Raw genomic sequence first — 18,765 nt, forward strand, 5'->3', positions numbered from 1 at the left:
ATCCTACTCTTTTCTACTCATGATCATCAAATAATATTTTTTTCTCATTATTCTTATCATCCTCCTTTTCTTCTCCTTATCATATTAAAGAACTTCTGATATCAACAGCTTCTCATAATTCAGCTCTAGAGTTGTCAGAGCAAAAAGGTACATATCACAAAGGAATGAAACTGTTTGTCTTTTATAATAGGCCACTAAATTGGCCTTTGGTTGAGCTTGCAATATTATTGTTGAGGCTTCCTCAGAAATGAGTTGAAAGCCTGGCAGGCTGCCAGTTGCAGCTATAAAAAACCGGTTCTAAAGACTGACACTCTCCTTCCATACTCCCATGCCAGCCCACTTTTCTCCTTCCACTTATTACAAGCCCTTACAAGTGACTGTTGACATGCTTATGCGATCTGGTGGGACAATGCAGAACTAAACTTATGCGTGATATTATAAATGCACTACATTGTTATTCTCATTATAGGAGTTTTCTCTGGTATAGCCCTTTGGGCTGTTTTTTACTTAGCAAATCTTTATTATTTTTTATTCTACTCTATCTTCCATAGGCCAGTTTGAATTCACTTTTCCCATTATCTAAGCTATTTAAATACTGCCAATTGAAATAATTTTTGTTCATGCCAATTTGATTATTCATATTTAAAGTCAGCATATCTGTTTACTCTCAAGTACTGTATTTTCTATCTTCTATCTCCCCTTTTACTTTAATGTACCACATTAATGCTAGATTATATCAATTGCACACCTTCTGATCTAAATGAATTGTTTCTATTAATAGTTTTTAATTGATTCAGCAGATATTATTTTGGGAAATTACTCTCAATCTCCTAGCATTTCTAATGTTCTATTATGTATTCATTATCCAGATATAATATCGAATGCTATATATTTCATTTAAGTAACTACATCCTCTTATGCTAATTTGATTGTTTCTGTTTGTAATCACTACTATAGCACACATTATTATTTTCTCATTATAAGCACCTCAAGTTTATCGAACTAATCAATCAAAAATCATTTATGTTTAGTAGACAATATCAAATCATTAATTATTACTGTTTGTTCACACTGTACCTAAATAATAATTTTATCTTCAGCATCTTTGCATTGCTTATATCTATATTGAGTCCAAATATAAATCTTATATTCAACATCACTACAGCTCTTATTATTAAAGCTTTTTGTATAGTGCCTTGTCAAAATAAATCCCCCACTGGTTACTGTTATATTACATTTCTTATTGACGTCTTCCCTATCCAAAATATCTATCTATTAATCCTCTCTCATGGTATGACTCCAAGCAGTTCATACTACAACTATCTTATTTTATATGTTTGGAATTGGGTGTTACAATATTGATAGTCAGTATCTTATTGTCAAAACTATTTTTTATTCAAACATTCTTACAGTCCATTTGCCACATTGGAGTTACACCCAATGTTCTTACCCAGTTCTATCAACTAATAAAATCAAAAGGACTATTCTCAATCGAAATTATTAACTTGAACAATAACAGGCTTTGTTGATACAATACTCTGATGGAAGTTTCAATGAATTAAATCCCCTGAATCATATTTTGACCTTATTTTATGTACCTTAGTGGTTATTTGAAGAAACAATTATTTTTACATGATGAAGCAACACAATAAATTTTTTTCAGGACATGGCACTACTATAAAATTTAAACTTCAATTAAAATAAAATGCCTACATTAACTAATAATCTAATATTACAAACTTGCCCAAAAAGGGTGAAACAAGTTGACTACATCTTCACTCTTGTAGTGCCTAGCAAAGTGTCCTCCAAAACGTAATCTGGTCTCTCGGCTGGAGAATCGCCCCACTACTGTATTTAAGAACAGGTCTCCTATAGGGCAAAGGAAATCAATTTGACCAATCATCGCGTGGCTTCTAGAGCCTTAGGACCAAATAGTAACTGCAAAATCATTAGTTTGTTATAATTGTAATACTTGTTGTTTTACTTCTTATCACACTTGAGATGTTGCGACAGGAAGGCTAGGTTTGAGAGATAATTCCATAATCTACATTCTTTGATGACTAGGAGCCACTATTTTCAAATATCTATCCTAGGAAACTCTAAGTCATGGCTGTTCATCATAGAGAGAGAAAACAATTTCGCTAACTCACCATAATAGCTCCAGCCTATTGCTTATCAAATTTACTATTATAACTTGGGAAAAGGCCTGAATTGAAAACAGTGCTCGGTACAGGGGGAGGCAGAGGCGTCCATGGCACCACATTAAAAAGTGTGAGCCAGACTAGGCATCACCTTAAGAGGTGTATGTCCATCAGGCATCACCTTTAGAGGTGTATTCCACTAATGTGCCCTAGCGAAGAAGAGAACTCCTTGTCTATGGGCACATATTGACATCATCCATCAGGTAACTGGACTTTCATATGTGGTTGACCTGCTCGTCTGCACTTGCCTGTTGTCGTGTTGCAGTGGCACAGCACCGGATCCATATTCCGAGAGGGTCCTGGTCTGGGAGCTTCTGAATGTGGGACAACCTCTATGGCAGTCAAAGGTGTCATTGACTTTTCCACTTCCATGTCAGTCAATGGTGGCATAGATTCTTTCCTTACCACCTTCCTGTTTGTTTGGCAGGATTGTGGAATTGTCTTTAGAAGATGATATCCCACCTTGGTTTATCCTCTTTGTGTCGACTGCTAGGCTAGATTCTGACTCATCATGAGATGGTTTTCGTTCCATCCCAGCTTCCACAACTTTCTCGGAGTTTGAAGTGTTTGCTCTGGCAGTTGGAGCATGAATTGCGGCCAGTTGTTCAGATTTGGTCATCTCATCACAGTGATCAACTATGTCGTCTCAAGATGCTTGTCTTGGATATATGACAATTCCACCCTGGTATCAATCAAGGCATTGAGTTTGACTCCATTCAAACCAACCTGCTTGAACATCCTTCTGTTGTGACTTTTGTTGTCCTGAGATTTGAAATCTATGGCCGATATTGTTGGGACTGTAGTTGTCCTACTCCCCACTAAGAGTGATCCCGACTTAATAGGCTGACTTGGATTCAATTGGGCAGGATCCCACTCTACCTCTCTCGTGAATGTGTGAATATTCATTCTGTTTTCACGCATAAATTCCATGCCTAATAGCAACTCTTGTTCAAGTCCTTCCATATAGACGCCGCTAGTGGAATCGTAATTTGTTCTATAGTTACATTAGTAGTCACCTTCCCATTTAATGGGGTGGACCGTCCATCAGCTAATATCGCGCGGTTACATGCTGGTTCTTTCCGTATTATCTCTATTTTTTGTACAACTTCATACACCTTGTAAGTAGCATAACCTTTAGACTGTTTATTCCAAATTAAGGTTTGAAGCACTTTTGGGCAAATGCCTGTTGTTTTTACCTGAATTGTATTTGCATATGAATAAATAAATAAATAATAAATGAATACTCATATAATTAGCTTTGGTGCAGTATCTAGCAATGCCTGACACTTTTTACCGCTGATCGTTACGGTAATAAATAGTTGGTTGTCCCATGATGACTCTTTGATCACAGGTATTGTCTGTTTTGTTCGCACCACCGCTATCTTGTTCGATGTTTACTTCTCTTTTTGCATATCACAGACACAGTTCTGTGCTCTCTTTCCATATCTTTCACATGGCGGGATTAAGGGACAGTGTGATCTCCAGTGCCCCGGTTTCTTACATTGCCAACACACAGGTTCAGACTCATTAAGAGAGGTTCTGTTACTACTAGAGGTTTTCTCTGTTTCAACCTTGGATCTTGTAATCTTTTTCGTGTCCTCGGTCTTGAGAATGCTCGAACTCTATCCATCCTGTTTCTCCTCTGCTTTGATTTGTTCATACTCTTTTACAAATTTTTCCAACTCATCGGATGTGGACATCCGATTGCTGAATATACAATGTTGCCAACATCGACCAAATATTATTATTGCTATGGGGTAGTAGCCTACAGACTCGAGGAGACAATAGGGCTCATTAAAACATTTCCTCATGATTTTTTGTAATCATCAACATTACAGTACTCAATATGATTGGAGGGGGGGGGGGCTTCAGGTTCTTGTTGACACATTGAAATGGAGATTGTTTTCATCTTGTTTGTAGATTTACCTTCAGAATTTGGTGGGGATGATATTTTCAGGTATTCACCTGCTTTCCTCTTCTTCCTCTGTTATTCTGAGGTGAGCTATCTATCCAGTTTATCCTCCAAGCTCCTCTTTATCAATTTCTTATCCTCATGATGCTGCTGCTACCGCCACCTTTGTTGTTGGCTTGGTTGTTGACATGGTTATTCATGTCAAAAATTATTTTCTTTCCACTCATTTGTTCATTTCTCGAAACCAATATTCTTGCCTGTGATTGTTTCAATTGTTTTCAGTTTAACATTATTTTTTCAGACTGTTTGAATTTTCTGAAAAAACTATTCCATTTTTTGTTGAAAGTATGCCAGGCTAAATTAGTTTCAACCAATCTCATTTTCTTCAACCAATTGTTTCTCATTTCTTTAACCATTTTCTTTATCATTTTCGACCAATCTCATTCTCAGTTGCGGCTCAACACTCGAGCCGAGTAGACATGCTTTGTGCAGATCCATTGATGCTGTTGTTATTGGCTGGCGCCAGTCTGTCGGTACTTGTAGTGTCAGTGCAGTACTGTTAACCTAGTGAACTGGTGAACATTCATATTATGTTATCACAAACACCCTGAGTACCTTCAGAGGTGGGTGATTAATACCCAGGTGTTGATCCTGGACGACTTAACTCAGCCATAATGTGGGTGGGGAAAGGAGGCAAGTGGAAGTTACTGTTCTCTCTTCTCTGTAGCTTGGCTGGTGTGGATAGCACCTCCTGGTGCTTCTGACGGCATGAAGATAGCTCTCTACTCTGATGACACCACTTCCAGGTAATTTTGTATTGGCCTTACGGCCTCAGCTCCACTCCAGTATAGTAGGAAGAGGAAGGATGGACGGCAGCCAACGGGCTGCTGTACCGGGAGAGGATGAAAGGGAGGGATGGCAGCCAACGGGCCGCTGTGCCCGGAGAGGATGGATGGAAGGGACGGCAGCCAAGGGGCTGCTGTGCGCTGTGAGGATGGACGGAAGGGACGGCAGCCAACAGGCCTCTGTGCCCTGAGAGGATGGACGGAAAGGACGGCAGTCAATGGGCCGCTGTACCTGGAGAGGCTGGATGGATTGGGATGTATGGCAGCCAATAGGCTGCTGTACAGGAGGGATGGATGGCAGCTGACAGGTCAGCCAACGGGCCGCTGTACAAGGAGGAGGATGGTTGGGAGTGGAATGCTATGGTCTAGAGCTCGTCCGGCGTTTAAATACTCTCCCAAAGTAGAGAGGTTGGAGATCAGCCGCCGCCAGAGGCAGTAAGAATCCTCTCAATTTGCGGAAGATGGTGCGCCATCGGTACCCTCCTTATCTCCGTGGTCAGCCAGCTTACTGATAGCCGAGCATCTTTTAATAATAATATCTGTTATTCTGTTGTCACAATTTTACTTTGTGACAACCCAATCCTACTTGGGGAAGGGGGGGGGCGTCTGTGGCACCATCTTAAAGGCGTGAGCCATCTAGGCATCACCTTGAGAGGTGTACACCACTCAGGTATCACCTTTAGAGGTGTATGCTACTCACTATGAGTGTCATCTATGCCTGGCCTGGGCACATATTTACATAGTCCATCAGGTAGCCGGACTTTTATACATGGCCTGCCAGCCCGTTTGCGCTTACCTGGTGTCAAGACGTGGTGGCACAGCACTGGATCCTTATTTCGAGATAGGCCCGGTCTAGGAACTTCTGAATGTGTGACAAACTCTTTGGCAATCAAAGGGGTTTTTGAATCTTCCACATCCTGACATGGATCAATGGTAGCATTGATTCTTTCCTTACAAATTTCCTGTTTGTTGGGCATGGTGGGATTGTGGAATTGTTTTTAGAGGATGTGTGTGTGTGTGTGTGTGTGTGTGTTCTTGAGAAAAATTGTGGATAATTACTAAAAAACCATGTTTTTCACGATTCTCTTAAAAATGACTTGGCCGATTTCTTCCAAATTCATACCCTGTATAGTTATCTATCGGCTCTATCAACTGGCATGAGTCTCCTTCCTGGGAAACTAATGGGGGGTCCACCCCATCCTTGAGAAATGGACTTTGTAACCTTCTTCTCGTGTATGAGGTAGGTATGTAGAGCAGTTTATAAAAAGAACACATAGCTTAGTCGAGATATTCCATCTGTAGAACCGCTGTTTTGATGACTTTTAAAAAATCATCGAATTTCACAATTTACACAAAGGAAAAAGTACTCTGAAAACAATCATATACAGAGTGTCCAACCAAGGTTGTAACAGCCGTTAACCATAGTTTCTACTCGACATTTCTGACAAAAACTGTTCAGTAAACTTTTTTCCTATCGACTTTAGTTTTCGAGATGTATCAATTTTTCGATATTTTCAGAATATGCCTACTTCTGGTCATTGAATACTCAATAACTCCAAAACTACTGGTCGAATTTCAATTTCAAGAGTAATAATAATAATAATAATAATGTTTTATTTTCAACAGCACAATATACAAAAATACAAATTCATAACATCCTAAGCTTGGCTTTTGCCGTCAGCTCGAGTTGAGATTTTTTCATTTTATCTATGTTAAGAATTACAGAAAACTTTATTTAAAAGTGAACTTAAAAGAGAAATTCAATATATACAAAAAATAAATCAAACATAACAGAGAGATAAAACACTATAAAAGCAACAACAATTCACAGAAAATCTCAATGGGCTATTCCACAATATCAACAAATGCAGAGACGTTCTATTGAACAGAATGCCAGTCGGAAAGTGTCTTCATTTGGTTTCAATTGACATTATACATATATGCTTACCCTACTTCAATAGTTGAAATTATCTAATAAGAACCACCGATAATGCCAAGCCACTCTACAAAATTCAACCAGCCCCCGCCAATTTCCTCCGTTCAGAACTTCTAGGTACTCATTTTCCGAGAGAGTTGATTTACCCAACCACCTTCGTCTCCACTCACCCAACACCAAACACCGCGCCACAAAATGAAACGTGTCCTCTCTTTCACCCGCATTACACATCGAACACATTCTAATTCTTCCCTCCAACCACGGTCTGTCATTCAAATTTAACATTTCTCCTCTCACTTCCATTATCCACCTGATGTCTGGCAAACCAAATTCCTCCTTTAAATAGCCATTACCCCCCAAATTCACATTCGTGAGACTCTTATATATGGTATGATGTCTGGCTGCGTTTGCTGAGATCTTGAAATCCTCAATGTTTCTCAATTTCCTTAAATTCCAAATTTTATTAACTTCACTTTTCCAATTACTCAGATTGTCCAAACTCAAATCAACATTGGCACCCAGCTCTTGCGACATATCTAACCAGCTCTTATACCAGAACACCCTCTTCTTCACAACTTGGGCTGCTAGTAGTTTAGGTAAGCGCCAATCCTGCATTTTCATTACCTTGCAAACATAATTGAAATGCAATCGGAGCGTGTATTCGAAAAGCGGCGGTTCTCCTGTTTCTAAGAATAGAATATAACTGGGTGTATTATAAGGCAGGTTGAACAATCTTTTAATGAAAAAGCGCCACAATTTTTCCACCTGCTCAAACCTTCTATATCCCCACACCTGAGCAGCATACACCATGATTGCCCTTGCTACAGCTCTGTATAAAACCCACTTAGCCGACAATGGTACTTTCCTATTATTTATGAATTGCCCCCAGCCAGCATTTAGCCCTGCTTTCGCACTTCCCAATTTATTTTCAAGATGAGGAGACATTCTAAGGGTTGATGTCATAATTACTCCCAAGTACTTATATTCGTTAACTCTTTCTATCCAATTCCCGTCAAAAAACCATTCCTCCTGTCTCCCTTGCCTTCCGCCATTTTTAAATACCATTATTTTCGATTTATTCAAGTTCACTCTCAGATTCCATCGCTTGCAATAAATTTCTAGACTGAATATCATATCTTGTAGTTCTTTTTCTGTTTCAGCTAGTAACACAATATCATCCGCATACATAAGAAGTTTTATTCGTAGATTTCCCACTCTTGCTCCTCCTCCCAATTCCCCCTCCAAATCATTTAAAAAAAGTGAGAATAAGAGAGGACTCATCTGACAGCCCTGTTTTAAGCCTACTCCTGTACTGAACTCCTCCGTCAGACCATCCTCACCCCATACTCGTGCAGTGGTTCCATTATTTCCGAAATATATATTTCTGAGTATCTTCAAAAACTTTGATGAAACCCCCATGCACGAGAGTTTGTAGAAAAGCGCTCGTCTGTCCACCGTATCGAACGCGGAAGAGAAGTCGACGTAAAAACAGAAGAGTTTACCTCGTTTTCGACTAATTTTCAACTTGGCTATTGATAATAAATTGAATATATTGTCAACTGTGGAATATCCCTTCCTGAAACCTGCCTGATATTCGTTTAGTATTTTGTTAACGTGAACCCACTTCTCTAATCCGCTCAATAAATTACCAGCGAAAAGTTTTGCTATTGCGTCTATGAAAGATATTCCTCTGTAGCTCTCAGTCTGATTTACATCTCCTTTTTTGTGTAGAGGGAAGACTATTGATTTTCGAAAAGAATTTGGGACGTTTGCCGTTTTATAAATATTATTGAATATTACCGTTATTCTTCTCATTAATTCGTCTGGGCCATTCTTATAAAACTCATAGGGGATGCCATCCTGACCTGCTGCTTTATTATTTTTTGCCTCTCGTAAGAGGGCTTTCAACTCATCCAATTGGAAGTCGCGATCAAGAATATCATTGAAAACCAACGGCTCTGCGTACAAGACTGGGTCAGCGCTCAACGGTGGATTCAATAGCTTTTGAAAATGTTTCACCCAATTATCTGAGCTTATGCTAGTAGCCACTCGCCTAGATGGTTTCTTGAAAGATCCTATCGCCTTCCAAAATTTCTTTGTGTCATTAGCATTGTTCAACTCTCCGTAAATATCCGCATGATACGCTTCTCGTTTAGTCTGACATAGTTTCTTGTAAATCTTTCTCTCCTCAATATACATCTTTCAATGCTGCTGTGTTACACTTCCTAAATAGATTCAACAGACTAAACATTCTATCTCGAGCTCTCTTACAGTCGTTATCAAACCACCTCTGCTTAAAGTTAGCATGACCCTGACACTGTAGAAATGATGAGCTTTATGCCTTTTCTATGCAATCGAAAACTTCTTTTATCGCCATCTGATTGTCTTCATTAACGTCAGTTACTGATTCTCTCAATCTTTCTGTCACCCGATCTTTAAACAAACGCTCATCACTTCTTCCCCATATTAGCTTTCTCGGAAATGACCTACTGTTGTTATCTTTCTCATTTCTCAATTCTTCACTTCTGAGCTGCAAACGCAACGGCATATGATCTGAGTATGACTCTTCTATTATACTAAAATCGTTCACAAAACTCAACAAATCTCCTACCACCGCAACCAAATCATTAACCGCTACTCCCATGCTACCAATAAACGTAAATTCCCCTAGCCTATCACTTGGTGTTCTCCCATTAAGAATAATCAAATTATAATCTTCACATAGCTCTAAAAACCTACGTCCCTTATTATTTAACTCTTTATCTTTGGAAACTCTCTGCAATGAAATCCTGTCGTTATTTTCAAGTAAGCTTTTATCATTTACCACCTGCCCTGTTCCAATGCGTACATTCATATCACCTATTAATACAAAATTAGAAACTGAGTTAGTGTACATATAATTAATCAAATTCAGAAACTCATTATTCCAGTTATTACAGTTCAAGTACAGAGGCAACAAGTTAATCTCTTCCTGTGAAGATATATTTATACTTATAACTAAACGATCATTTATTTTTCGAAAATCTATCTGTTTATCGCGCTTAGACAATTTATTTATACCCATCAGCAACCCCCCGCTAGCCCTACCAAATTGTGATTGCCTGACTGCGCCTTCAAACCTTATATCGAAATTATGGAGAAAATTATCATAAAAACTAATATCTTTTTCTTCAACAAAAGTCTCAGCCAAAAAAATCACATCAAACCTGCCTAGAAATTTCAAAAAATTCAATTCATTTACTTTTGATTTGAGTCCACAAATATTATAATACAAAATTTCTGTCACCTGTGGGTAAGTATCGTTTATGTTGCCTCCTAACTTCCTGACGCTTGACTGCTGACAGCGAGCCTCCACCTATGGATTTTCTGCGCCGCTTTTCAGAATTCTTTCTATGATAGGCCTGACGTCGCGCTTCATCAGTTGACTCAGCTCTTCGACACCGTCCTCTCTTCCGCGACGAAGTCCTTCCTCCAACGACCACCAGAATGACCGCCCTTCCACCCATAGTTGATCGCCTCTCAGGAAACACTTCAATTGACTTGAGATGCTCAATAGTTCCTTTCTCAAAAAAGTAGCTTGCTTCTTTTTCTTCTAGTTGCCACAGAAAAGTCTTTTTGGACACTGAACCCGGTACCCTTCAACTTGTTCTTGTTATCTTATTCAGGATTTATGGTACAGGAAATAATACAAGTTATTGAAAAAGTCATAGGCCTATCACTGTACAATGTTAAGATATTGATTAAAACTTGTGAATATTGTCAGAGAGAAATCAGGTGATTTCACCCTAGGATCACCACTTGATGCATGCTGTTTGTGAATTTCCTCATTTTGAAGGTGTTCATTCCAGATATTAGCAGTTTTGAACACTTTATCATGGAACTTACCTTTTCGAATTTATACTCATTCGAAAGCTTATGGAATGGAGAAGTTTTTTAAATATTGAACCCACTATAATCACCAGGAGAAAACCGAGAAAAAACGGTTTGAAATTTCACTTTGAATTTGAAGAATAGCATTTTTTCAAGTTTAAGACCTAATAAAAAACTACAAGATATCTTACAACAAATAAAATTACATCAATCTTGTTTGAAATGTTTTTCTCTTTCCAACAATGCTCTTGAAATTGAAATTCGACCAGTAGTTTTCGAGTTATTGAGTATTTAATGACCAGAAGTAGGCATATTCTGGAAATATCGAAAAATCAATATATTTCGAAAACTAAGGTCGATAGGAAAAAAGTTTACTGAACAGTTTTTGTCAGAGATGTCGAGTAGAATCTATGGTTAACGGCTGTCACAACCTTGGTGGGACACTCTGTATATACACATATACAGTAGTCTGATCATAGTTTCAAATAATATGTTGCCGACAATCGTCATTATGTTATTCCCCTAAATATTATTCTCGTTTGAGAATGAGGCTTACAGTTCAATGAGCAAGGAAAGTTGTATGAGTGTACTACACCAGATTTTTTTTTAGATTTAAATGTAGCGGCAAAACCAATTAATTTGGAATGGTGGAATCCTATTGGCTTACGGAAAAATTCAGTGCCTGCTTAATCAATAAGATAGCACTTGAAACTTTCGAATATTCTTAAGAAGAGTATCGATGATAATAAATTTTATTTTAATAATTATTTTCAATTTGAACATTTTTCACAAATAATCAAACTTCGAGGTCAGGAGAGTAAGTTTAGGTACCGTATACATGTTTCTCTGGATCACTAATAATTGTAATACCTAGTTAATAATATCTTAAACATAAGAATAATTTAATATTTAAAACATAAAAATAATTTAATTTTTTGTTCAGAACTCAAATTAATAATAATGGGCTCTGTGGTTAACATTATAATAGGTCTTTTACAGATCAGGCTAGATCTTTTATAAAGGCTAGCCGAGACGACTAAGACGTTGCACCATTCAGTCTGATAGCGCTCTACTGGTCGTGGGTTCGTATCCCGCTGTAGGCTTGGACGTTTGATCATCTCATGAAATCACCCACGCACAAACTAAAAGCCTGTTTGAGTATCATCCGAAAAAATAATGATACGCTCACTACTGTAAAAAGAATTATGTGTTAGGCCTATAACACTTTAGAATTAAGTGTTGGGCCCAGGCCTAAAACACTTATGGAAAAAAGGACGAACGATAGGCCTAATATATTGATAGTCTATCAATAAATTGAAGAAGTAGTAGCCTATATTATTTCATGTATGATGTGAAAATTATAATTTATGAAAGTAGAAGAAAATTTAAAGTAGAAGAAGTTATTTTAAAGTTCATCTTGGGAAAACAGCTTTCATATTAAACAAAAATATGAATTTGTGGAGATACTGGTTGAATATATTTCCAAAATGAGTGGTATATTGAGACAGGTATTTTATGACTTATGCAATCATATCGCGTAGGCAATATTAGTCTATAGATACGTATTCCAAGCATGACCTAGACCAGACCATTCTCTTATAGAGATCAAGCCAAAAACCATCAAATAGTAGAGGATTGTGGATGTGGAGTGTGTCATTAATATTTTTCCAAGAGATAATAATATTTCGGGATCAACTTTCATAGAAACTTTGTGATATTCGTTATTTTGTGGGCAACAATTAAAGTGTTGGTAACAGGTGATTTGCTTAAACTATCCTAGAAAATTAATAATATTGTAAAACATTGTTGAGAGTTCAACATATTAAAAGCGAGAAATTTGCCAAGATCGTGTGTTATTTATATACCGTATTAATTTGGTAGGCTACCTACCTGTGTTTTATGTTAAATTCTATTTCTATGAAATGAACTTACAAACTCAATTCGCTCATGGTATTTGATGTGCCATTTGTTAAATTCATTCTCAAGCTGAAATATTATAAAAATTCACTTTGGAATTATTTATTAAGACCATCATCACTCGTTACGAGTAATTTCTCTGAAGCAAGGATCGGGCACGAACAGGCCTACATTTAATTGTTTGAATATACTCTATTGATAGAGCTACTCCTCTATTTAACATATCGGTACTCTAATTTCCATTAAAGGAGGATAAGCATGATCGTTTCAATGAAGATTCCATATTCTATTTGTTCACAATTACTATCATAGTAGAACTAAACGAACTAGACCAAAAACAATAGAACTTTTAATGTTGGGCATCGGACATGAATCATCTTGAGAAATATTGTCAGATGAAGCCTGTACAATGAAAAGCAGTTGCTCCAGTAATTGCAGTGAAATGTTATCAACATTAATTTTATGATCCAATTATGCACAAACACATGCTAGGAAGTAGAGGTTTGACAGAATCCAAGGACTGACTGTCCACATAATAAAGCACGAAATCAGAGGAGGAAGTTCATTTGCGGAATACACGATGCACCTGAAAGTCTTACTATTACTTCCATTAGGATGCATCCACCTGGTAAGAAAGTCAACTCTTATCATTCATTTTTGGAAGTAACTTATGGAGATTTAAATGTATTTCTAGTATTGAATGTGATACAGTAAACGGTACATTTCATTGTTATTATTAATTTGAGAGATTAATTTAAATTTATATTGACTTAGGTTTACCGTAGCTTATTACTGAAATGTGATATTATTTTTCAATCAACTACACCGTTTTGCAACAGACATAATACCAGTACGATAATATTAGTTAACATTGCTCTCGTATCAATGATCTAACTTTTATAGTCTAATACTCTACATTTTGAAATTTGTATCTAGATATCGAATGTCATATCTTATATACTGTACGGAATTCTCCTGTTCTACAATAATAATTATATTGAAAGTAGGTAATAGTACATTTTCAAATATTCATCTCCAATTTTTATTCTCATCGCAGATAGAGAGGCTCAAATTTTAAAATTTGAGAATTCAAATTTGGAATTTGAATTTAAAGAAAGTCACATCTAACTGCTTCAGGGAAAATTCAACTCATGATAAAATGATAATATATTCTTAGTTGAGCTACCTATAAGGCAATAAATAATAATATAGCATATATTTCAGCCCACCACCTACGAGTATCACTCGCATAACTTGGCTGTTGCCAAGCTCCCTACCAATCTAGAGCATTGTTCCTGGGTACGAAACATATACCGATCTAATTATTATCATTTTCAAACTGTCCAAAAGTTCACACGCGCTGACACCTGATTTCTGGTTGATAATATACAACATAATAAATTCACAACTTTTACATCAACAAAATAATGATACGGGTATTTTTCAATGTGCGTTTTCACCATGTATTTTCTTTGCAATTGAAGTATTTGAAAGTGATCATTAACAAGCAGTTCGTAATGGAAAGAAACATTGAAGAGTATTTATTCTCTTTAGGAACTCCAGTACCGTATCGAAATCATGTATCAAATGACCACCTTCTCATAAAAAATGAATTTGGATTCATATGAGGATCAAAGATGTTGAAGCGACAGAGTAATATTTAAAGAGTTATTTTTCATTTCAAATAGGATGAAACCTACTCCCAACTTATTCTTAAAAGATAAATATTTAGATGTTTTCATGATTTTCATCAACTCTGATGTATATTTGAAAGTTGCGGGGTTCAAATATTTCAATACTATAGTTCTTGAGCGAGTTCTCCAATCCAGGGGGTCACTAGTTGGACATTGAATTTTTTTCAAATTTTTTTTTCAAAAAATAATTTCATAGTAGCCCTGAATGGGCATCTACGCATTTATAGCATTTATTTATAAATATTTATTATATATATAGCATGATATAATTTTGGCACTATAACAATATTTAAACGAACTTTAACATCACAGGCTTAGTTTTTACTTGGGTCACAATATTTCTATCAAGTTTTCATGATTTTACTTTAGTGCTCAGAGTAAGTTTTATGGTGGTGGTGGTGGGGAGGGAGGTTTCCGCCATTTTTCCAAATATTCCCGTTGATCATAGCTAGTAAATTTTGGGGGTACTTTCTAGAAAAAACTTCTAGAGCATTGATAACATTGATAGCATTGTAAAGAGTATAAATTATGATCTACTATGGGCAGTCATACTTTTCATATCAACCACATGTATAAAACTAGATCAACTATAAAACTATAATCAACTAGAGCAATATAAGCTACATTGAATTTCTTCATAATGGATGGTGGAAAGTACCTTTCAAAAATTGACTAACTTTGAAATGCTATCTGTAACTTATTTTCCTGCTATCTTAGTCCCTATAACGCATTAGATCACTCATTGTTCAGCTCATCATTATGCGATTATCTCTCATCCCTTTAGTATAGTATAAGTCAATAAGGTACCCAGAATACAAAGTAGTGACCAAGCGCACCTCGATCTTTTGTTAATCAGAGTCAGATCATCGGTGTGACGTAGTTGATGCTCTATAAAATCTATTCTTCCTATATCTTTTCAATGTAATTTAGGTACATTGGTATAAGTCTTTCGACTTATACTATATAAAGAAAATATTACATTAGAAGCTAAATTCAGTGGCTTATCTGGGGACAAAGAACTTCAGGTACCATTTCGGGAGGGGGATACATCCATACATCCCCATAATACATAGGTGCCTTCTGGATACACCACTGTTTCTGTTTCTGTCAATCACTTCTCACAAAACTGAGGAAAAGCAGAAAAACAACGATTCTGGGCGTATCTTTGGCGTAATTTTCAACGCCTTACACAACATTGTTCACCTTAGCTAATAAAACTATGTACTAAATTGAAAATTTTCTCTCAAAATTATTAGTTCTCGGAAAATCTAAAAAACGTAAAAAAAGCGTATCTTTGGATTTTTTTTTCAAAACCATTCTTAAAGCGACCAACTAAAGATACATGTCAAATTTGAACGTATTTGGTTCAGTAGATTTAAGTTCACTTCATTATGAATGATCATGATCTGGTAGAGTTATCTCTAGTTCAAGGTATCTTATACCTATATTTATGCAGTAGCTTGTTCTAGAGATTAGCCTACTCTATGCAGTCGGACTGAAGAAGCTATACTTATAGGTAGGCCTACTACAACTTAAGGCTGTTCGGTAAACTTTTTCAATTTAATTGGACAATATTTCTCAATACAATTGTTGAGATCATTATAAGAGTGAGAAAAAGTGGCAACTGAAATTTTTAAGTGGTCTAATAAGCGAGTTATGGGTTGTTGAAGCGCTAACTCCGTTTTCTTTCCAGATCATAAACAGTTTCGAATTTTCCATTGGAGTTTTTTTTAATACATTCAGTATACATCATTGGATTTGTTCTAATAGTATGCGTTTTTCGCGATTAATGCCAAAAAACAAGTTATCAAATTAACAAAAAAATTGTTACTTTTTTATCTATGAACGATATGGGGAATAAAATGTTTTAGTTTGGAAATATACATTTTTGGAATTTTTGAGAAAAATTATGTTAATATAGTCGAAACGGTTTATGAATCTTTGAATGTGAATAACTTTTGAACAACGGTTTGAAATATCGATTTGCGGTTTTCACAGTTTATTTTCTCTTGGAACTCTGTATAGAGATCATGTATCATATGAACACCTTCCAATTTGAAAAATAAAGTTGGATTCAAAATGTTGGTTCCAAGATGGCGGACCAAAATTTTGATGCGACAGAAAAGTAGTTCTCTTTAATCAAATAGGATATCCAACCAACCTATTATCAAATTTTCCTTTTAAAAGAAATATTCAGCTGTTTCCATACTTTTCACCAACTCTTTATATAGTGCAGATATGGAGAAAAGGATATAGATAGAAGAAGAATGAGAAGATAGAAAATAAAACCGTTGAATAGGCCTACTCTATTTTACCTATATCAACCTATGACCACTCTCAAGCAAAGTTGGCAAAGTACCATATAACAAACAGGAAGCATGACGAATTGAAAGCTTGACAAACTGAATACTTGACAGACTAAAAATTTGACCCACTGGTATCTTGAAGAATTAAAAATAGGTCAATAACCATCCTTGGAAGATTAAGAATCTATATGCAAAATTTCAAATTAATCAGTCCATCAGTCCAGCCAATTATTTCCTTTATTCTATTATAGATAACAAATTTATAGGCCTATTGAAAAAAATGATGAGTTATTAAGGGAGAGCTTTAAGGACTTTAAGTTTTTTATTTAGCCTGTAGATAATAGGCCTATGTAGCAATATTGTAGCCAAGAATCTCAAGGATACTACATTGTACATGAAATGTCTATCTAATTCATTTAAAACATTTTTCAGTTCATCATAAATGTGAATACACTATGCCTGTTCAAGTTTTGGAAACTATCACAGCCAGTGTCAAACTACCCCTTGAGAAATTTGCCAGTATTTCACAATATCATGTATCAAACTAAGATCAGATGGGCTAATGCACTGCAAAATTGGAACAATGGACAGTCATCCCCACAGACTCCAAGTTCTCCACAGCCTCCTGCAACACAACAACCAGCAGCAGCACCTGCGACACAACAACCTGCGTCACAACAACCTGCAACACAACAACCTGCGTCACAACAACCTGCAACACAACAACCTGCGTCACAACAACCTGCAACACTACAACCAGCAGCACCACCTGCATCACAACAACCTGCAACACAACAGCCTGCAACACAACAACCTGCAACACAACAACCTGCGTCACAACAACCTGCGTCACAACAACCTGCAACACAACAACCTGCAACACAACAACCTGCAACACAACAACCTGCAACACAACAACCTGCAACACAACAACCAGCAGCACCACCTGCAACACAACAACCAGCAGCACCACCTGCAACACAACAACCTGCAACACAACAACCAGCAGCACCACCTGCAACACAACAACCAGCAGCACCACCTGCAACACAACAACCTGCAACACAACAACCTGCAACACAACAGCCTGCAACACAACAACCAGCAGCACCTCCTGCAACACAGCCTCCTGCTACAGCTCCTGATACAGCTCCTGCTACAGCTCCTGCTACAGCTCCTGCTACAGCTCCTGCTACAGCTCCTGCTACAGCTCCTGCTACAGCTCCTGGTATAGCTCCTGCTCCAGCTCCTGCTGCTGCTAATACTCCTCAAGCACCTTCATCGAATATGATTGAATCTTCAGCAACTTAAGTAGCCCATCAGCTTTGATGTAGGCAAATCGTAACTGTGGAGAACAGACTCTGAAAGATATTAATTGGTCTTGGTTGCAATAACAAGCTATAACTCTTAAAACCAACAAATAATCATTCAATTTAGCCTCATTTGTTCAACTAAGCCTACTGTAAAGCGATTGTTATCTAATTTCTGTAGACTAATTTTTACCACAAAAATGTAATAAAATCTACAATAAATTAATGAAATTTATTAATATAATACTTGATCTAACATTATAGTGTTGGAACCATATTTTATTCACAACCAGTCAACAATAAACTATTACCTTATATAGAGAGTATACTCCAAAAATTGTAAATTTTTAATTTAACTTGTAACAATATACCGGTACCTATAATTTTCACTGTAAGAAAATGGCAGTTTACAGACACACACCGATCTTGTGATGACATGACGCCGATGCGACACCCCATTGGTCAATTTCAAGTTATTCCTGATTCAAATCGGCCAATATTGAAAGACCGATTGAAAAATTGGGGGTGTTGTGTCGGTATCGTGTAGCTCAAAATAATTACGGTAAGTGTAAAAACAATCATTCTGTGTTACTGTTACAGTAGCCAAATGAAATAGGTATTTTTCAAAGAGACAGTTATAAGAAATAATAGCATTGAGTAGTAGTTACTAAATTGTAACAAATAATTGAATAAAGTTTTAAGAAAAGCTGGAAAAAGTTTAAATATATATCAATATCATGGTACCAGAATCATTTCCCCAGACCCTCCGAAGGA

At 36.7% G+C, this 18,765-nt stretch overlaps 1 protein-coding gene across 1 annotated transcript; it reads left to right on the forward strand.

Annotated features, from left to right (window-relative positions):
* Positions 1-12,612: 12,612 nt before the first annotated feature.
* LOC111044549 (GATA zinc finger domain-containing protein 14) lies at positions 12,613-18,697 on the forward strand. Its single transcript, XM_022329728.2, has 2 exons — positions 12,613-13,309; positions 17,114-18,697. The coding sequence occupies exon 2, from the start codon at positions 17,244-17,246 to the stop codon at positions 17,913-17,915; it is 672 nt and encodes a 223-aa protein (XP_022185420.2). The 5' UTR covers positions 12,613-13,309; positions 17,114-17,243; the 3' UTR covers positions 17,916-18,697.
* Positions 18,698-18,765: the final 68 nt, after the last annotated feature.

The sequence above is a fragment of the Nilaparvata lugens genome, chromosome 4 (genome assembly GCF_014356525.2).
Source record: "Nilaparvata lugens isolate BPH chromosome 4, ASM1435652v1, whole genome shotgun sequence".
NCBI lineage: Eukaryota > Metazoa > Arthropoda > Insecta > Hemiptera > Delphacidae > Nilaparvata > Nilaparvata lugens.